Consider the following 18,624-nt stretch of genomic DNA (forward strand, 5'->3'; position numbering starts at 1 on the left):
ACTGAAGCATGGTATACATGATTTAAACACTATCATATAGCCTTAAATTATTTTTCCTTGGGCTGGGAAGGTGGCTCAGTGGTAGAGCGCTTGCTTTGCATGCATGAGGCCTTGGGTTCGGTTCCTCAGCACCACATAACCAAAAAGAAAAAAAGCCGGGAGTGGTGCTGTGGCTCAAGTGGTAGAGTGCTAGCCTTGAGCTGAAGAGCTGAGGGTCAGCGCCCAGGCCCAGAGTTCAGGCCCCATGACCGGACCCAAAAAACAAAAATTATTTTTCCTTGACTATATATCATTGAGATAAAATATATTTTGGTAATGCCTAAATTCAAGCTGCACTTAATGAACCCTGCATGTTTTATAACTAAAGCTTTTAAATAGTCGTTTTCATATACATTATTTTCACTGACACATATTGAGTAACTGTAGTAATGACAGAACAGGTGTCTTTGAAATCTCTGAATAGGCTCTTCTCACTTATATGAAACCGAATAAAGATACATGTAAGATAGTTAAAACTGGACATGACACAATGTCCTGCAACAGCAAATTAAAATACAAAGGAAAAATAATCAAAATACATTCTCTATTTTTAGATCCACAAGGCCATCATTTCGAAAGGCTTGACTGGAGGAGCATCAGCAGGAATGTGGAGGGGAAAGGAGAGAGAGGGTAGGTAGGAAAGAAGTATATACACGCATTTATGCATGTGTGTATAAATAGATGATAGATAGTAGCTGCATAGATAAGTACATAAACAGATAAGGATAGCATGATGAAAACTACTAAAGACTTTGAGAAAGAGGGGAGCAAAAGAAGATTGTCAATATAAGGGGGTGAAGTTGTTCAAAGTATACTATATGCATCTATAGAATTTAGTAATTTTTATACCATGAATATTGGATATAGAGGAAAAAAAGCCAAAAAATATTTCCTCTACCAAAATCTTCTAAAATGTTTCTGTAGTATATATTCACACCAAAAACAATGTCATTTCACTAAAACGTGAATTTGAATCTTTTCTGTAATTGTTGAATGATTTTTTTATAGAAATAAAACAATTTCCTTAGGAAAAATAATGCCAGTTGGAAGATCTTCATTTTGAGAAAAAGAAAAAAGGCATTTTCCTCTAAAAGTAATGAAGTCCAATTCCTAGCTATAAACACTTACGGACTTGTACATGTGAGTACTAATTATTGTGTTCCTAGAAACTAGTTCTCACTGGATTAGCCTGAGATAGCAACTGGAAACTGTCGTTGAAATGTTAGATTCATGAGAAAGCATTAGTGAGCAGAATTGGACTTGCCAAACCATTCCTATGACCACTAATTGAATTTGTCTCAAGGGACTAAAGATAGCGCTTGCATGAGTAATGTATTGTTGTCTATCCTCTTCTAAGCACATCTTCGCAATTGTTTGAGTTTATATTTAAACTGAACATCATTTAATGGTGGTAAAATGCCCAAGCCTGCACGGGACTGGTCCAAAAGGGGACATTTGTAATGGCTCTCCACAAGCTCCAATTCAAAATATGAAAGCATCAGAATCAAAAATTGCTTGATTTCTTGAACAGCAAACAATCTTCCAGGACATATCATTGCTCCAGATCCAAAGGGCATGTAGTAATACTTTAACTTGACTCCATTGCTGTAGAAGGTGGTCTTTGGCTTCCTGTTTTCATCAAGATATCGATCGTATTTGAAAGTCTGCAGTGAAGAAAAGAAAAGAAAGAAAGAAAGCCTTAAAGCTATCTGAAAGTTCTCTCTCTTTTTTTGTCCTGGAAACTCCAGAGTAATTTTCTTTTTAAAATTTACTTTATTGTAATTATAAAGGTGATATACTGAGAGATTACAGTTACATAAGTCAGATAATGAGTACATTTCCTTTTGTACAGTATCATCCCTTCCTTCATTCCCTCCCAGCAATTTTCTTTTCCTATCTTCCTTCCTTCCTTCCTTCCTTCCTTCCTTTCTTTCTTTCTTTCTTTCTTTCTTTCTTTCTTTCTTTCTTTCTTTCTTTCTTTCTTTCTTTCTTTCTTTCTTTCTTTCTTTCTTTCTTTCTTCTTTCTTTCCTTCTTTCCTTCTTTGTTTTTTCTTGCCAGTCCTGGGGCTTGAACTCAGGCCTGAGGCTTTGTACCTGACCTTTTCTGTGCTCAAGGCTAGCACTCTACCACTTGAGCCTCAGCACCACTTCTGGCTTTTTCTGAGTAATTTATTGGAAATAAATGTCTCGTGGAAGCCAGCCGCTGGTGGCTCATGCCTGTAATCCTAGCTACTCAGGAGGCTGAAAGCTGAGGATGATGGTTCAAAGCCAGCCCGGACAGGAAAGTCCGTGAGACTCTTATCTCCAATAAACCACCAGAAAACCGGAAGTGATGCTGTGGCTTAAGCAGTAGAGAGCTAGCCTTGAGCTGAAGAGCACAGGGACAGAGCCCAAGCCCAGAGTTCAAGCCCTACGACCGATAAAAAAAAGTCTCATGGACTTTCCTGCTTGGGCTGACTTCAAACTGTGATCCTCAGACCTCAGCCTCCTGAATACCTAGGATTACAGGACTGAGCCACCGGTGCCTGGCTTAGTATTTTCCTTTTTAATCCACTGCATTAATCACATCCCAAATAACCTACACTGGACCACAAGATAAAGGAAGAAGAATGTAATAAGAACTGATGGACTGAGAAAAGTTTATGGCACCTCCTTATCTTGCCTAGCAACAAGTTCCTCCATCAGGCAGAACTATCGGGAAGGATTTGAATCAGAAACTAGAAGAATCAATACTTGGACCTCCAATTCAATGGATTTAGAGTAGATGTTTTTAAGGAAAAAGAAAGCCATCTTCATTATCATGACTGCTAATACAATCTATCAGAGACTACGGAATGATAGACATCAGGGATAAAAATGTCAGTATCTAACTTTACCTAAAATGCATAAATATTTGATATCATTAAAGGGACATTCCCTATGAGTACAATGATTGAATTTGTCCTGCAATTGTAAATGCCCTTCCATCTTTGAGCTATATAGGCATCTCCTGAACACTGAATTTTGAGAGCAGTCACTTACCAGAGGATCTGGGTAGATTTCTGGATCTAAATGCATTAACTGTGGATAAAGAGCTATGATGTCATCTTTTCGAATGTTGTAGGATCCATCTTCAAGGTGCAGAGTGAAGTCCTCCTTAGCTGTCCGGATGTTTAGAGAGGCACTGGAAAGCCGCAGAGCCTCCTTGATGATACTATCTAAATATTTGTAAGGAAAAGAGAAAAAAGGGGGAGGGGGAAAGGAGGAAAAATAAGAGAAAGAATAATTGAAGTATTTGCTGGTCACATAATACAGACTCTAAAATATTTCTGTCAATCTACAATATGAAGATGAACAAAAATGAGAAGTTGATCAGAGAAAAACTTGACTAACTTTTCGGGAGAGGAGATTTAGATCAAGTGTTTAGAGCACCAGCCTTGAGCAAAAAAAAAAAAACAAATGAAAGTTCAAGGAAGCTTCAGTATTAGCACACATAAAAATATACTGTCAATACTGATGTAACATAAATGTGTCTTAGATGTTAACAATATACTATTGTTTAAAAACAGAACCGAAAACTTCCCCTTTTCTATTACTGTTATGCTGTTATCAGTGATTTCAATATAAAAATGGTATCTGAGTTAATATCTTAAATGATATCTTTAAAATACCACCTGAATTAATAGCATTAATGCTAGACTGTGATAGTCTTCTTGTTCATCAGTGGGAACTAGATATCCGTTATTTTATAAAAATAAATTGCATTTCAATATGATGACACTAAACAGCTAATTTGAAAATTTAGTGACTGGTTTTTATGTGAGTTATTCAAGTTTTATGTGAATTATTCAAGAAATTAAATAAATGGATAATACTTTTATATAGAAATGTGTTTCTCTTAAATGGCAACTCTTTTGTACAAGTACTTAAAGATAATAATAACAATGATAATAATAAATATGTGTTTCACGTGTCTTCCATTCATTTGTTTACACACACTATTTGATGATGTATTTAATGCTTCACAGCCCAAGTAAAGGCATGAAGGAACAAAATGAGCTATCTTGTGAACAATTGTATACAGAGCTCTTATGAGAAGAGCTGGCCTTCCAGCCTCTATCTTCAATCGACTTTTTGAATATCACACTTTAACCATAAGATTAGTGGTACAAGCAGAGAGAGTACAGGGTTATGGTTGAGATCTTAGACTAGCAAGAGTCGCAAATTATTGATGACACTAGTTCTGCCATTCAGTCCCTGAGTTTTCTGCCTAGGTGTCCATTTCTTTGTTTTGGTACATAAACATAGAAATAGCCACTAGGTATAGGATTATTGTTAGATTAAGAAAGCAAGATCATATGAGGTACATTGCATAACGTCTAGACCTCAGGATGGGCATAAAATATGCTGACTGTCATTATTACTAGCATGCCACTGTGAATGGAAGAAAACATAGAAGCATACCTAGTACTGGCAAGTCATTCAGTTGCGTTTGATTTAAGGAAATCAGGTTGCCTTCAAAGCTGAGTGTTTGACCACCATTCATCAATGCTTCATTCACTTCTTCTGAGGCTGCCTTCATGGCTTCAGGATTCCTATTAAAAGTTAAAAGAGAAGTATAGAAAATAATGTGTCTATACTCAGTGATCTGCAAGCACATAAGCATTCCCTCTTCTTTTAACGAAGGAGTTAAGGTGAGAAAGAGACATGTCTACTTCTAGTCTATTCATAACGGTGTCTCTGTCCTTGACTATTGGCAAGAAAGGGAATTAGAGGGGCAACATTGACCAGACATCAATAAATAAATGATTCTGGTAAGGGATGGAAAATCAAATGAGTCATAAACATAGCATTTTGGAAAGAACACTGCATCTGAGTTAGCAATACAGAAGACTAGCTGAATTCCAGATGGAAATTTAAAGTTACTGTTAAAAGTTCATCCCACAATTTCATGTGTAGTAATTTTTCTGTTTGTATTTTTGAACTGTGAAGTGAAGAGTGCTTCATCTAAATGACTGGATATTATGCTTAGGAATCTGTACCATCTAATTCAAGTGAATTGAGTCCTTGAAATATTTGACTGATAAATATTTTGTGACTATCAGAAACTATGGCTAAAGTTACCCATATGATTTTAAATTGATGTTACAACCTTACTATATATAATATGAATTTATTCCAATTCAATCAACAGTAAGCTGTCAATTACTACTGGAGGAAGAAAGCAAGGTATGAATGCACATAAATGTGTGGCCACTTCATTAATGGTAATCCTTATGTCAGTTATCACATGTGTATTTTTGTGAATATGAAGACTGTAGTTATGAACTTAAACTGGCTTTAAGAGGAACATTGTGGACTTAAGAGCAAGGGCACTGGGCCAGGTGACCTGAATTCACCCACTATCAGCTTATTTAAGTTCTGTGGTTTCAGGGACACCCTTTCTGTCTGGCTGCCAACGTTTTCTAAAACTCTGCTTACTTTTTTTCTGAGGGTTCAATGAATTGATACAGAGAAACCACAGGCCTGCTGTTATGTTGATAGCATGAGAGTACACTACCAATCTTTCTGCTTTTTTGAAAAAGTTTAAATAGTTAAATTTGTGCTGTCTTCCTGAATAAGGGAACAAATAGAAGCTGGTAGTCACCTAATCATATGAAACAAGCTCCAGAAAGTGGCGGGAATGGTGTTTGCCTGTGAGGCCCAGAGGACAGCAAGATGTGTCTTGGCCTTCTCCATGTCATCGAAGGTGGTCAGCGTATCATTGAGAAACATGCGCAGGCGGATCAGTTCCGACACATGGTCCCTGGTGCGGAGGGTCTCGTGCTTCAAGTCCTCAGCCAGCTTTTCTCGGGCTTGGTGTGCTGTCTTGAACACATGAATGGGGAGGCCTGCCACCAAGGCCGGAAAGACTCTATCAAATTCCTTGAAGTTGTCAAGATCGTTTAGGATCTGGGCTCGTTGTGCTTCTGTCTTTGTAAGATCTCTGCCAAAGAGAGTTAAGTACCCAGCTTCAAACATCACTCGATAGCAGAAGGCGTACATCCCTTCTGATACCCAGGTAGCACTCCTGGATTTAGGAAAGTTGGGAGGTCTCAGGACGAGTTGGAGGTTTTCCATCATGGCTTCTGAGAGACAATTCAAGGCATCACCCTGCAGGGTTTTGATGAAAGTGTCATTGATGTTCTCAGTGGTATTTCCATCATTTGGGTCAATGCTGCTATGTCCAAATGCCTGAGAGCAAAGAAAACGCAAGACAAACAATTGAACCCGACCTAGTTCTAGTAAGCAACTTAAAAGTAAGGTAGATCTTTTCAAACTTCTCCACTTGGCCTTCCCACAGATCACATCTTAGGAATTTACAAAGAGATCCCCAAAATCATGTCCTTCTTATAAGGCCAAGTTTAAATCTCAGCTCTTCATTAAAACTCTAGTCATATCTTTCTTATTAATTATTCTATTTCATGAATTTGATACTAACCAATAGTGTCTTTAATCAGTTCTCTGTGTGTGTGCGTGTGTGTGTGCACGCGCACGCTCCTGTCATGCTTACACTTGGCTTTATTCCCACAAGTCTGGTTGGCGTTCTACTACTTGAACCACAGATCCATGTCTGTCTTTTGAGATAAGGGCCTCATGGACTTTTCTGACCAGAATGTTTTGAACCATGATCCTCAGATCTCAACCTTCTGAGTAGCTAGGTTTATAGCCTTCTGAGCCATGGCATCCAGTTCCTACTTTGGGTTTTTATTATATTTGTACTTAAGGTGCTTGATTTTATTACTTATCTAAAGATCTCAACAATAGATTAGCTCTCTTCAACATCCCTACTCTATTGTCTAAGAATATCCAAATTACTAAACAGATAGATATATTTAAGACAAAAAAATCTGTATAAATGTAAAATCCAATACCTTTGCAGAAGTAGTGTAGTGAAATTTTTTCCAATCAAAATATTTCCCATGGCACAACACCTTATGGTATGATAAGGAATTTGTGATGAAGTGAACATATTTTCCCATTAATTTACAGGTAAAAACATGTCCATGTTTCCTTTGATTTGCTCTGAGAAACTCAAGAGGATTGGCCCCAAACTTCAGAGCACAGCCAAGATATGGGATCAACCCATTTTCCAGCGGTGGTTCACCTGTCTTCCTATAAGAGACAAATGTACAATAGATATATGAAATTACATATTTATATTTTTGTAAATTTTCACCATAATCTCAAATTTCATTCTGCTGTATTTTATGAGTACCATTGTGTATGTGCATGTGTGGGGGGGTGTAAAATTGGGGACTTAATCTGAGCTACTCCCCCAATTCCATTTTTTTGTTTCATTTTGTCTTTGAGACAGTCTCACTAACTTTACCCGGGCTGGCCTTGAACGCTGAATCCCACTGCCTCTATCTCCCAAGTAGCTGTGATTACAGTAGCATATTGCCATGCTAAGCATAAATACTCATTGTGTTGATAAAAAAAACCTGTTCTTTAAAAAAATAACAGATTCTATTACCTTAATAACCTAATATTATTTTGCTGAAAATGATTACTAAATCCATCCATACACTTGTTCTTGCTTATCAATTCATCCATCTGTCTGCCTAGTCACACATGCAATTAATAACTACTTGATGGTCTACTAAGTGCTAAATGCTGTTCCCAGTGATGTGGGTAAAAGGATCAACAAAGCCAGCAACATCCCTCCTCCCAAGATATGGAGGAATAAACTACTTTCTAGTATTTACAATCGTTTTTAAGAATGATTTGCCAGGGGCTGGGAAGGTGGCTCAGTGGTAGAGCGCTTGCCTTGCATGCATGAGGCCCTGGGTTCGATTCCTCAGCACCACATAAGCAAAAAAAGAAAAAAGCTGCAAGTGGCACTGTGGCTCAAATGGTAGAGCATTATCCTTAAGCTGAAAAGCTGAGGGACAGCGCCCAGGCCCAGAGTTCAGGCCCCACGACCGGACCCTCCCGCCCCAAAAAAAGAATAATTTGCCTACTATCGGAACTGTTTCATGTGTGTCTTTTCTTTGCAGAGAGAAAAACAAATAGCACAAAGGACTGCACAGTGAAGTTTTCAAAGTCTTCATAGTTTAAAGGTATTAGTGTTCTAGGGGCCAGGGATATACCTCGGTGATATTGCTCTTATCTAGTATTTGCAAGACCTTGAATTTGATTCCAGCACCAAAAACAAAACAGTACAAAGGGGGAGGCTGGGAAGGGAGGTGAAGGGTAAACAAAGGAGGAGGCTGCAATGCTTGGTAAGAAATGTATGCATTATCCTGCCCATGTAATTGTAACCCCTCTGTACAGTATGTTCTCAAATAAAATTAAATTAAATTAAAAAAAAAGAAAGAAACAACAACTCATTTAAATAGAAAAAAAAAGATACATTTAGCATTTAAAATTTTGATCTAAAAACATGAAAGACTAAAATACTATTCTGTGTAAATAGCCAAGACCAGAATTATTGAATATAATAATAAAGGCAAAGAAGCACTAGAACAATGAACTAAAAGATAATTTCAAGGGAAAATAAAATATTCCTTACCTTCTCCTTATTCCAAAAATAATCCATAAGCAACAGCACACTGTTATAACAATCCCCCAGATCAAAGTTATGGTCATCATTTTTGTAAATCTGGTGCAGAACTCCTGAAGAGGAGAATCTAAGATTAGAAAAGCAAAGATGTCCCTGGAGAAACTCAAGGCCAGGCTTTATATATACTTAGGACCCTGATCCAATAACTTGAACTTAGTGACCAAAGCAAACACTAACCATTTGTCATCATACTAGAAAAAAGAAAAAGTGGTATCAACTGGCCTTGAACTAAGTCCATAGTATCAGAAGAGCTTCCAAAACAATCAGAGACCTGCAATACTTGATAACCTGGAATTCTCTCTATCATGTGTTGACTTAACATTCAGACTAGGGGACAACAGCTAATATTACTAGTTTAGAATGTCTATAAAAAGAACAAATAAACCTGTTAGTGATGAATATGTCTTATAAAGATGTAAAATATAATTTAAAGACAAACAATCATAAGTTATTCATCCAGGTAGTGATTTGATTTTGCCTTTTGAAAAAGGAACTTTAAATTCAAAGGAAATTTGGGAGGGAAAGGGGAAAAACAAGTCGTTTAAATAAGGATACAGGTGGACCCATTGCAACAATGAGAAGTACACGTTGTCATGTCGAAAACGAACTTTACAACTTTGGTGGCGGGAGGGGGGGGGGCACGGAGGAGGAGGGGAAGATTGGGTGGGGGGGGCGGGGGGAGGCTGGGAAGGGATGGGAAGGGGAAACAAAGGAGGAGACTACAATGCTTGATAAGAAATGTACTCATTATCTTGCCCATGTAATTGTAACCCCTTTGTACAGTATTTTCACAATAAAAAATAAATTAAAAAAAATTCAAAGGAAATAAGAACTGTGTTAAAAGAGGAGTAAGACATTCTCTTGCTTAACTTTTCAGGGTTTTTAAAAATCATGTGTATTTTACATAGGTCCTAATATGTTACTTAAGTAACATCATAAAGCAAGAAACAATTCCACTTAAGTGCATCTTCTCGCTTATCTCAGATATCCAAACTATATCAGACATTAGTTATAATTAAAGATTTATTAACTAATTGTATAAGATTGGGTTTTGTTCTTTGTTGGGGGAGGGGAGTTTGAGGTCTTGGAGTTTGAACTCTGGACCCATGCTTGCTAGGTAGATGCTCTACCACTTCAGACACAACCCCAGACCCCTTACAACCCCCCTTTTGCTTTTGTGTGTGTGTGTGTTTGTTTGTTTGTTTTAGTTGTTTTTCAAATAAGATCTGGGGATTTTGCCAGGGCCATCCACAGACATCAGTCTTCCTGCCTTTGCCTCCCTGGTAGCTAGGAGTGTAGGCATGAGCCACTGTGCCCAGCTGAGCCGGGCGCTGGTGGCTCACGCCTGTAATCCTAGCTACTCAGGAGGCTGAGATCTGAGGATCGCGGTTCAAAGCCAGCCCGGGCAGGAGAGACCATGAGACTCCTATCTTCATGAGCGCCCAGCTGAAAGCAATGCACTTCACCTCAAATAATTCAATGCTACCTGAAACATAGCATACTTTATTTCAGACAATTTAATGCTAACTGGATATCAGTTTATAATTTACACATGCTATTCCCACTCAGAGGCAATCATTGATGTATATTCTTCAAATTTTACTTAGCACTTTTTGAAGAACTGAGGATTGAGCCCAAGCCCTTACTGATTCTAGACAAGCATTCTCTCACTGAGCTATACCCTAGCTCTCTATTGAACATAAATACTAACTAAGCATTTATTATGTTCCAAAAACTTGTCTCAGTATTCTAGTTACAAGTATTACCAAGATAGGCAGGTCCTCTACTCTCATAGAGACTTTATTCTATGGGTGAGACAGATGATAAAATATGCTAAGAATAGAGTAAAAGCAAAAAGTAAAACTCCTGTTTATACGTATGATGATCAGAGAAAGCCTTTCTCAGGAGATGACATTTAGCATCTGAAGTTTTAAAATCTATTGCAATTCTGTTAAATCATATCAAGCCTGATATTTTCTTTTCCTCTTTTGTTAAGATTAACATTATTTTTTATTGTAAAGGTGATATCAGAGGGGTTACAGTTACATAAGCAGAATATAAATCAATACAGATAACCCTGATGATAGTTCTTACTGGAACCTGAACTTAAGAATTAGAGAGTTAAGCCAGGCACTGGTAGCTCACGCCTATAATCCTAGCTACTCAGGAAGCTGAGATCTGAGGATCACGGTTCAAAGCCAGCTTGAGCAGGAAAGCCTGTGAGACTCTTATCTTCAATAAACCACTCAGAAAACTGGACACGGCACTGTGGCTCAACTGGTAGACTGCTTGCCTTGAGCTGAAGAGCTGAGGGACAAGTACCCAGGCCCAGAGTTCAAGACCACAACCGACAAAAAAAAAAAAAAAAAGAATTAGAGAGTTAGCATCTAATTATCTAAGAGTGGAAGTTTTGAGAATAGTACTATTTCAAAATGATTTTGTTAAGAAGTGGATAAAGTATTCACTAGCAATAGAAGCCCTATATATACCACACTGGAATTCATTTTATGGACTTGCTTCATGCCATGGCCTTTATTAATGGAAAAAATTGTGATTACAATACATATCCAAGCTAAAAACTACTTAGAGTGAATCTTATTTAGCTCCTATGCTAAATAATATGTAATAACTAAAACCTTGTAGTACCTGTTAAAGGAATTAAAAAATCTCCTAACTTGACTAATCCAGGTTTTGATGAGCATGAAATAAATGCAAAATAAATTCAATGACAATTAAGAAAATTGAGATCACCCATTCCAAGGAGTGGGACTAGAAAAAAGCAAGATCCTGAGTTAAGGATGAGCTCGATTTGTCTACCAAACAGAAAGAAGGTACAATAGACTAGGGAAAATTGATTGAGTAGAAAGTTGGTTAGGTTAACAGACAAAAGAAAGCCAGATGCTTGTAATTCTAGCTACTCAGGAGTCTGAGATCTGAGGCACACAATTCAAAGCCAGCCTGTGCAAGAAAGTCTATCAGATTCTTATCTCCAATAAATTACAAAAAAAAGCTGGAAGTGGAGCTGTGGCTCACATGGTAGAGCACCCATTTTGAGCTAAATAGCTAAGTAACAGTTCATAGGTCCTGACTTCAAACCCCAATACTGGCATACACATACATAGATACACACACACACACATACACACACACAAAGACAAAGGGGCAATAATCAGAATACTATTGTAACTTGAATTCTGGGAGCTCTATTAGACATTCATGTGACAACATTGCATTAAAATTGAGTAAAAGAGTCTCTAGGTAAAGAGAAAGGAGAATATCAGAGATACTAATCTCAAGTAAACACGAGGATGGTTTTTAAAGCCAGCAGGCCCTATAAGATTATTTTAGAAGAACGTAAAGGCAAAGCAATAAGTGCAATTCAACACCAGGCCACAGGACGTTGCATTCACAGAGGTCTGTCAGAGAGGGAAAATAAAGGATGAAAAATAAACTGAAGAAAATCCAGAGCACATGACATCACAGAAAAGCAAGAATGGAATGCATAGACCAGAATGAATTTGAATAATGATGAGTGATTAACCCTATCACACACTGCTCTGAGTTCAAGAAGACAAAAAAGTGTAACAACACTTAGTCAGTTTATAATTCATACATATATAGAGTTATATTCAAGACTTCAAAAAAAAGACTTCAGGTTTGTTACATAGTATTTTTAAAAGCGGAATGCCAAACCCTTGCATTTCCTTTAAATAACTATATACCATTAAGTACATGTACTTAGAATTCTAATATGTATACATATTATAATCACCTATAATTTATTTTACTGATTCCCTATTTATGGACATTTGAGTTATTTCTACTTTGGTCGGTTTTGGTCGGTTGTGGGGCCTGAACTCTGGGCCTGGGCACTGTCCCTCAGCTCTTCAGCTCAAACCTAGTGCTCTACCACTTGAGCCACAACACCACTTACGGCTTTTTCTGCTTATGGGGTGTTGAGGAATCGAACCCAGGGCCTCATGCATGCAAAGCAAGCACTCTACCACTGAACCACCTTCCCAGCCCCTATTTCATAATTTTTGATCTCCTAAAACAGTATACAATTTTTTATGTGTGTATGCACCAGTACTGGACTTAAACTCTGGGCCTAGGTACTATGCCTTAGCTTTTTTACTCAAGGCTGATGTTCTACCGGTTGACCCACAGCTTCATTTCTGTGAGTGTGTGTGTGTGTGTGTGTGTGTGTGTGTGTGTGTGCTCGCGCGCGCGCGCGCGCGCGCGCACGCGCATTTAGGTTAACTGGAAATAAGAATTTCATGAACTTTCCTTCCCGGGCTGGCTTTGAACCATAATCATCAGAATCCTCAGATCTCAGCCTCCTGTGTAGCTAGGATTACTGGCATGAGACACTGGTGGCCAGCTGAGACTACAAATTCTTTATGAAATACTTTAAGATCAATCACTTTCTGTCAGGACATTGATTTCTCTCAGAATCTGATTATGGTTTGAATGCATTTTTCACATTAAACACATCTAGACTTTTAAGTGTTTTAAATGTTTATCCTAAAGTATATGTTTTTGCATATCTTAAATAATGAATGAAGAACTCAAACCTTTATATGGGCAATCACGACAGAGTATTAGAGTCAGAGCAAACACCAATCTAATATCCAGAGAAGTTAACCCTCTAAAGCTATCTCTCAGACAAGTGACAACAAACTTCCTATGTATCTATAATGATGTGGAAATAAAGTTTTCAAAATGATTTTTTAAAGTATATTTATAACCTCAGCATTCTTCTTTACCCCTTTTCAGAACACTACAAGCTTATCAACCAGAGCCTGGTTAGTGTTTATCTTCCAATCACTTATTTTCATCTGTTTCTTGTAATTCACTTACAATTCTTCCTCCTCCTCCTCCTCCTCCTCCTCCTCCTCCTCCTCCTCCTCCTCCTCCTCCTCCTCCTCCTCCTCCTCCTCCTCCTCCTCCTCCTCCTCCTCCTCCTCCTCCTCCTCCTCCTCCTCCTCCTCCTCCTCCTCCTCCTCCTCCTCCTCCTCCTCCCTTTTTATTTATGTCAGCCCTGGGGCTTGAACTCTGGGCCTGGGTGCTGTCCCTGAGCCTCTTTGTACACAAGGCCTAGCACTCTACCACTTAAGCCACAGCACCACTTCTGGCTTTTTCTGAGTAGTTTATTGGAGATAAGAGTCTCATGGACTTTTTCTACCTGGGCTGGCTTTGAACTGCAATCCTCAGGTCTCAGCCTTCTGAGCAGCTAGGATTACAGCCACAAGCTACCAGTACCTGGCTTATACTTTCTTCTTTATACAACAATAATGCAGGAAACACACCCAGAGACACACAGAGAAGCAGAAGCTCGACTATAGATATTTATGCAAGTTTTCTTGCTGTACATTCTTTACACCTTTCCTTCCAAGGATGTCACTTCTTGCCATTGTCACATGTCCAGAATTAGTCTCTCTCATAGTACTAAGTGCTGCCTATAATAATCTGGAGGATAGGAATTCAGACAGCTTGTTACAGTTGTCAAAACCATGCATAGATTACAAGAAAATACCTACAACATTTCCAAAGGAGTGCCTTGCCTGGTATAGGTTTTATGCTGTCTTGATGTGTTTTTAGCATAGTGATTGGTGCTTCCCATATTGAATAAATCTGCCTCCTAGGCCAACTCCTTATCTACTCTTCTTTTTTATTCTGTTTCAGCTGGACTTTTGTATATATTTTCTGACTGCCTCTTTTTCTCTCTGTCTCACACACACACACACACACACACACACACACACACACACACACAGTACCTACATTTGCCAGGTACTGAGTCAGCAGTGGGGAAGCGAGGACACCAGGCAAACACCATAGCTGCGACCTTTGCCCTGTGGATTTTCCATTGCAGCAGGGAAGGGTAAGTCAGTGTCCTGATGAAGAAAGGGCTTTCATAGCCAGAAGGCCTCAGTTTACCTGAATTCCTCCATAGCCTACAATTTTGTTGTACATTCATGCACAACAGTATGGCACTCTACACCACTGTGTTAGGTGGGAAGAGAACTTGCTCTGGAAGTCAGAGAACATACCTTCCCAATCCAATAATACCCTATCCATAGGAGCAAATATATACGAAACACACTTACCCTGGAGGAATACACAGTAAAAAGAACAACCAAAGCCGTCAGCACATATCAACTAATACTACATTTGTATGCAGTTTCTTTTAAGAAACAGGGCCTGGGATGTAACTCACTGGCAAAACGCTTACTGAGCATGAATGAGGCTTTGGGTTCATTCCCCACTAGAGTGAAGAAAAGAAAAAGAAAGGAAGGGAGCTAAGGATCAGGAAGAAAAAAGGGAGAAATAGAAAGGAGAAGTCAGGAAGAGGAGGAAGATAAAAATGAAAGAAAAAGGGAAAGGAAGGAGGGTGAAGAGGGGAATGGTTTGTAAGAAGAGAGAGTGAGGGAGGGAAAGAAGGGGAGAGATGAAAGAAAGGGGAGGGAGGAAGGAAGGAGAATGAGAGAAAGAGAAGGACAGAAGAGGGGAAGCAAAGAAAGAAACAGAAAGAGAGAAAGAGGAAAGACAAGTCACTTTTTTATTGTGATAATACCATACAGAAGGGTTACAATTACATGAGCAAGGTAATGAGTACATTTCTTATCAAGCATTGTTGCCTCCTCCTTTGTTTTATACTATTAAATATACGATTAGCTGTGCATTTTTCTTAGATGTCTCTTATGATAAGGTAATGCTTTTTTCCTATCTTGTGCATTTCTGGACAATATCAAACATGTTACAACCACATTAAAAACCATGTAGTATTGTAAAATAGTACAAGGACTTTTTTTTTGTTTTGAGCAAATTTTATTCTTTTTAGTACAAATATGTTTGTGCTAGAAATTTGGCCTAACATCACTTAACAAGGTAAATGTGCATACTGCCCTCTAGTGTACAGCTACATGCACTGATCCCTTCCCTGTAGTTACGTGCTGATGGAGGATATATTCCAAGGCCCCAAGTGGAAAAAGCCATGAATAATCCATACCTAACATATACTATGGATTTTTTTCCCATACATACATACTTATGGTAAAATCTAATTTATATATTAGGTGTTTAAGGGACTTTAAATAGCTAATAATAAGCTAGAACAATATAATAAAGGTTGTATAAATGTCTTTCTCTTTCCCTTTCACTCAAAATGTCTTAATTGCACTTTATCCATCTTTGTGGTAAACATGAAATACTACAATGCCTATCTGGAATGTGGTTTTAGACTTGCTTTGGATGGTATCCTGTCTCCTTAATCAACTTCTTCATCTCTGCCCAGCATATGAAAGCAGCTCCTTTATTGGAAGAAACAGTCTCCGAGGTGATTTTTATATTTTTCAGCCCACACCTATCCTTGAATATGTAGGAATATCTCTGATTTGCAGTAACTGATTTGGGGTCACCCATGTCGAGGAATCCATAGCTAAGTCTTCACCCAGCCTGAGTGCTTTCTGATGACATCAACTGGAACATGCTACCACCCATCTTAACTACATACTTATTATTCACTGAAGCACAACTTTTGAAGTTTAAAAGTACAACTGCAAAATTGACACTGATTTATTTTTATTTTTCACAATTTTATGAATAAAAGATTCATTCTCACCATAGATCTTAGACACTATGACATGTAATTTTTTTTTCTTTTTCTATTAATTGTTTAACCCTTTTATCTAAAGGAAACATTTTATGGCTTTTCTTTGGCATATCCAAATAACCAGTGTCACTATTGTGTTTGAGAACTATTAAGTAAAAAATAAGTGTCATAAAAACAGAAGCACCTCCAAGCGCCGGTGACTCAGGACTGTAATCCTAGGTCCTCAGGAGGCTGAGATCTAAGGATCACGGTTCAAAGCCAGCCCGGGCAGGAAAGTCCGTGAGACTCTTATCTCCAATAAACCACCAGAAAACCAGAAGCGCCACTATGGCTCAAGTGGTAGAGTGCTTGCCTTGAGCTGAAGAGCACAGGGACAGCGTCCAAGCCCAGAGTTCAAGCCCCATGACCAAAAACAAAAACAAACAAACAAAAAACCAGAAGCCTGTAGTATCTAGATAGTCAATCAGATAGTTGAGATGCTGGCTGAGTGACTAATGGGTGGCTTGTATGCACAGTATGGCTATGCCAGACAAATGGACGATTCCCATCCCACAGGAGATGACAAGAATGGAGAAAGGTTGTCATGTGCAACTCAAAATGGCACATAGTTTATAAATAATGGATTATTTGGGGGATTTTCCATTTAATAATTTTGAACCATAATTAATTTCAGATAACTGAAAACTTATAGAGGGGACACTATAAATGTGAGAAAGCCATAGTAAAGTTTGTAGCCAGTAGTAGAGCTGGGAGACTGTGTTAAGGCTTGTAAATTACCATAGTAGCTGTAGAATTTTGCATTCTTATAACCAGGGAGTGAATGTTCATGTAGCTGATAGTACAGAGCTGGGTCCTCACCATCTGTGTTTGACATTGCCAACTAGAATTGATTTTTTTTCCTCTTTTTTCCTTTGTTTTTGCCAGTCCTGGGACTTGAACTCAGGGCCTAGGCACTGTCCCTAAGCTTCTTTTGCTTAAGACTAGCACTCTATCACTCTAGCCACAGTGCCACTTCTGGCTTTTTCTGTTTATGTGGTACTGAGGAACTGAACCCAGGGCTTCATGCATACTAGGCAAGCATTCTACCACTAAGCCATATTCTCAGCCCCAGAATTGATTTTTAATCATTCAATAATATGAAAAAGTAGAATCAACTGATGAACAGATGAAATTTTGTCCAAGACTAGCTCCCTTTGGATTAAATGGGTCCTTTGGGTTCCTGTACCTTGTTGCTAAGAAAAGTTTGTGGGGATATTGAGTGTCTTTCTAATTTAGTGAGTTGAGTATTTAAGCAATTAGCTGGGAAAAGAAAGTGGCATTATTCTAATTGTCTCTCATCTGGTTAAGGATGGTAATATGGTATAAACATGAATATGTGCTTGGAAGTATTTTGAACAAGTACTTTACATTATCTCTTTGGAGAATCTAGCTTAAAAAAGTATTAGTTTTGGGCTGGGAATGTGGCTCAGTGGTAGCTTGCTAGCCTTGTGCAAAAGAAGTTTAGGGACAGTACTAGGCCCTGAGTTCAAGCCCCAGGACTGGCAAAAAAAAAAAAGTAGAAGTTTAGTAAACTGACTGCCAAATATAGCCATAGTTATCTTTCATTTATTTTTCCACCCTCTTTCTACTTTGAGATAGGAAGAAGTGAGTGTAGTGTGTGTGTGTGTGTATGTGTGTGTGTGTGTGTGTGTGTGTGTGTGTGTGTGTGTGTGTGTGTGTGTGTGATGTGTGATATGTATCATCCTTTCATACTAGGTCCAAGACCTAGTATTACAAACTTTTGCCTCTCCTCTTCATGTTTCAAGAAAACTATAAATTAGAATATAAGCTGGGCGCTGGTGACTCAGGCCTGTAATCCTCGCTACTCAGGAGACTGAGATCTGAAGATCATGGTTCAAAGCCAGCCAGGGCAGGAAAAATCTATGAGACTCTATTTTATTTTATTTTTGGTTGGTCATGGGGCTTGAACTCTGGGCCTGGGCACTGTCCCTCAGCTCTTCAGTCAAGGATAGCACTCTACCACTTGAGCCACAGCGCTACTTCCCGCTTTTTCTGCTTATGTGGTGCTGAGGAATAGCACCCAGGGCCTCATACATGCAAGGAAAGCACTCTACCACTGAGCCACCTTCTCAGTCCCTAGTCTTATCTCCATTAAACCACCAGAAAACCAGAAGTGGCTCTCTGGCTTAAGTGGTAGAGCACTAGCCTTGAGCTGAAATGCTGAGGCACAGTGCCCAGTCCCAGAGTTCAAGCCCCACAACCGATTAAAAACAAACTAGAATATAAAATTCTCTTTTATTATATATTGCAAGAGGCAAGAGGAAACATCACCCTCAAAAGGTGAATCTAAAGAAATTTTCAAACAAATTAAATTAGTAACATTTAA

At 38.5% G+C, this 18,624-nt stretch overlaps 1 protein-coding gene across 3 annotated transcripts in view; it reads right to left on the reverse strand.

Annotated features, from left to right (window-relative positions):
- Positions 1–271: 271 nt before the first annotated feature.
- LOC122095949 (cholesterol 7-alpha-monooxygenase) overlaps positions 272–18,624 on the reverse strand; it is a 46,302-nt gene continuing 27,949 nt past the window's right edge. For all 3 annotated transcript variants that reach the window (XM_042666294.1, XM_042666311.1, XM_042666303.1), the window contains 6 exons: positions 8,573–8,676; positions 6,933–7,173; positions 5,666–6,252; positions 4,483–4,613; positions 3,061–3,236; positions 272–1,703 (listed from right to left, as the gene is read on the reverse strand). In XM_042666294.1, the coding sequence (XP_042522228.1) occupies positions 1,392–1,703; positions 3,061–3,236; positions 4,483–4,613; positions 5,666–6,252; positions 6,933–7,173; positions 8,573–8,676 (1,551 nt within the window). In that variant the 3' untranslated portion in view covers positions 272–1,391. The remainder of the gene's footprint in view (positions 1,704–3,060; positions 3,237–4,482; positions 4,614–5,665; positions 6,253–6,932; positions 7,174–8,572; positions 8,677–18,624) is intronic.

The sequence above is a fragment of the Dipodomys spectabilis genome, unplaced genomic scaffold, assembly GCF_019054845.1.
Source record: "Dipodomys spectabilis isolate Male_0828 unplaced genomic scaffold, ASM1905484v1 ptg000015l, whole genome shotgun sequence".
NCBI lineage: Eukaryota > Metazoa > Chordata > Mammalia > Rodentia > Heteromyidae > Dipodomys > Dipodomys spectabilis.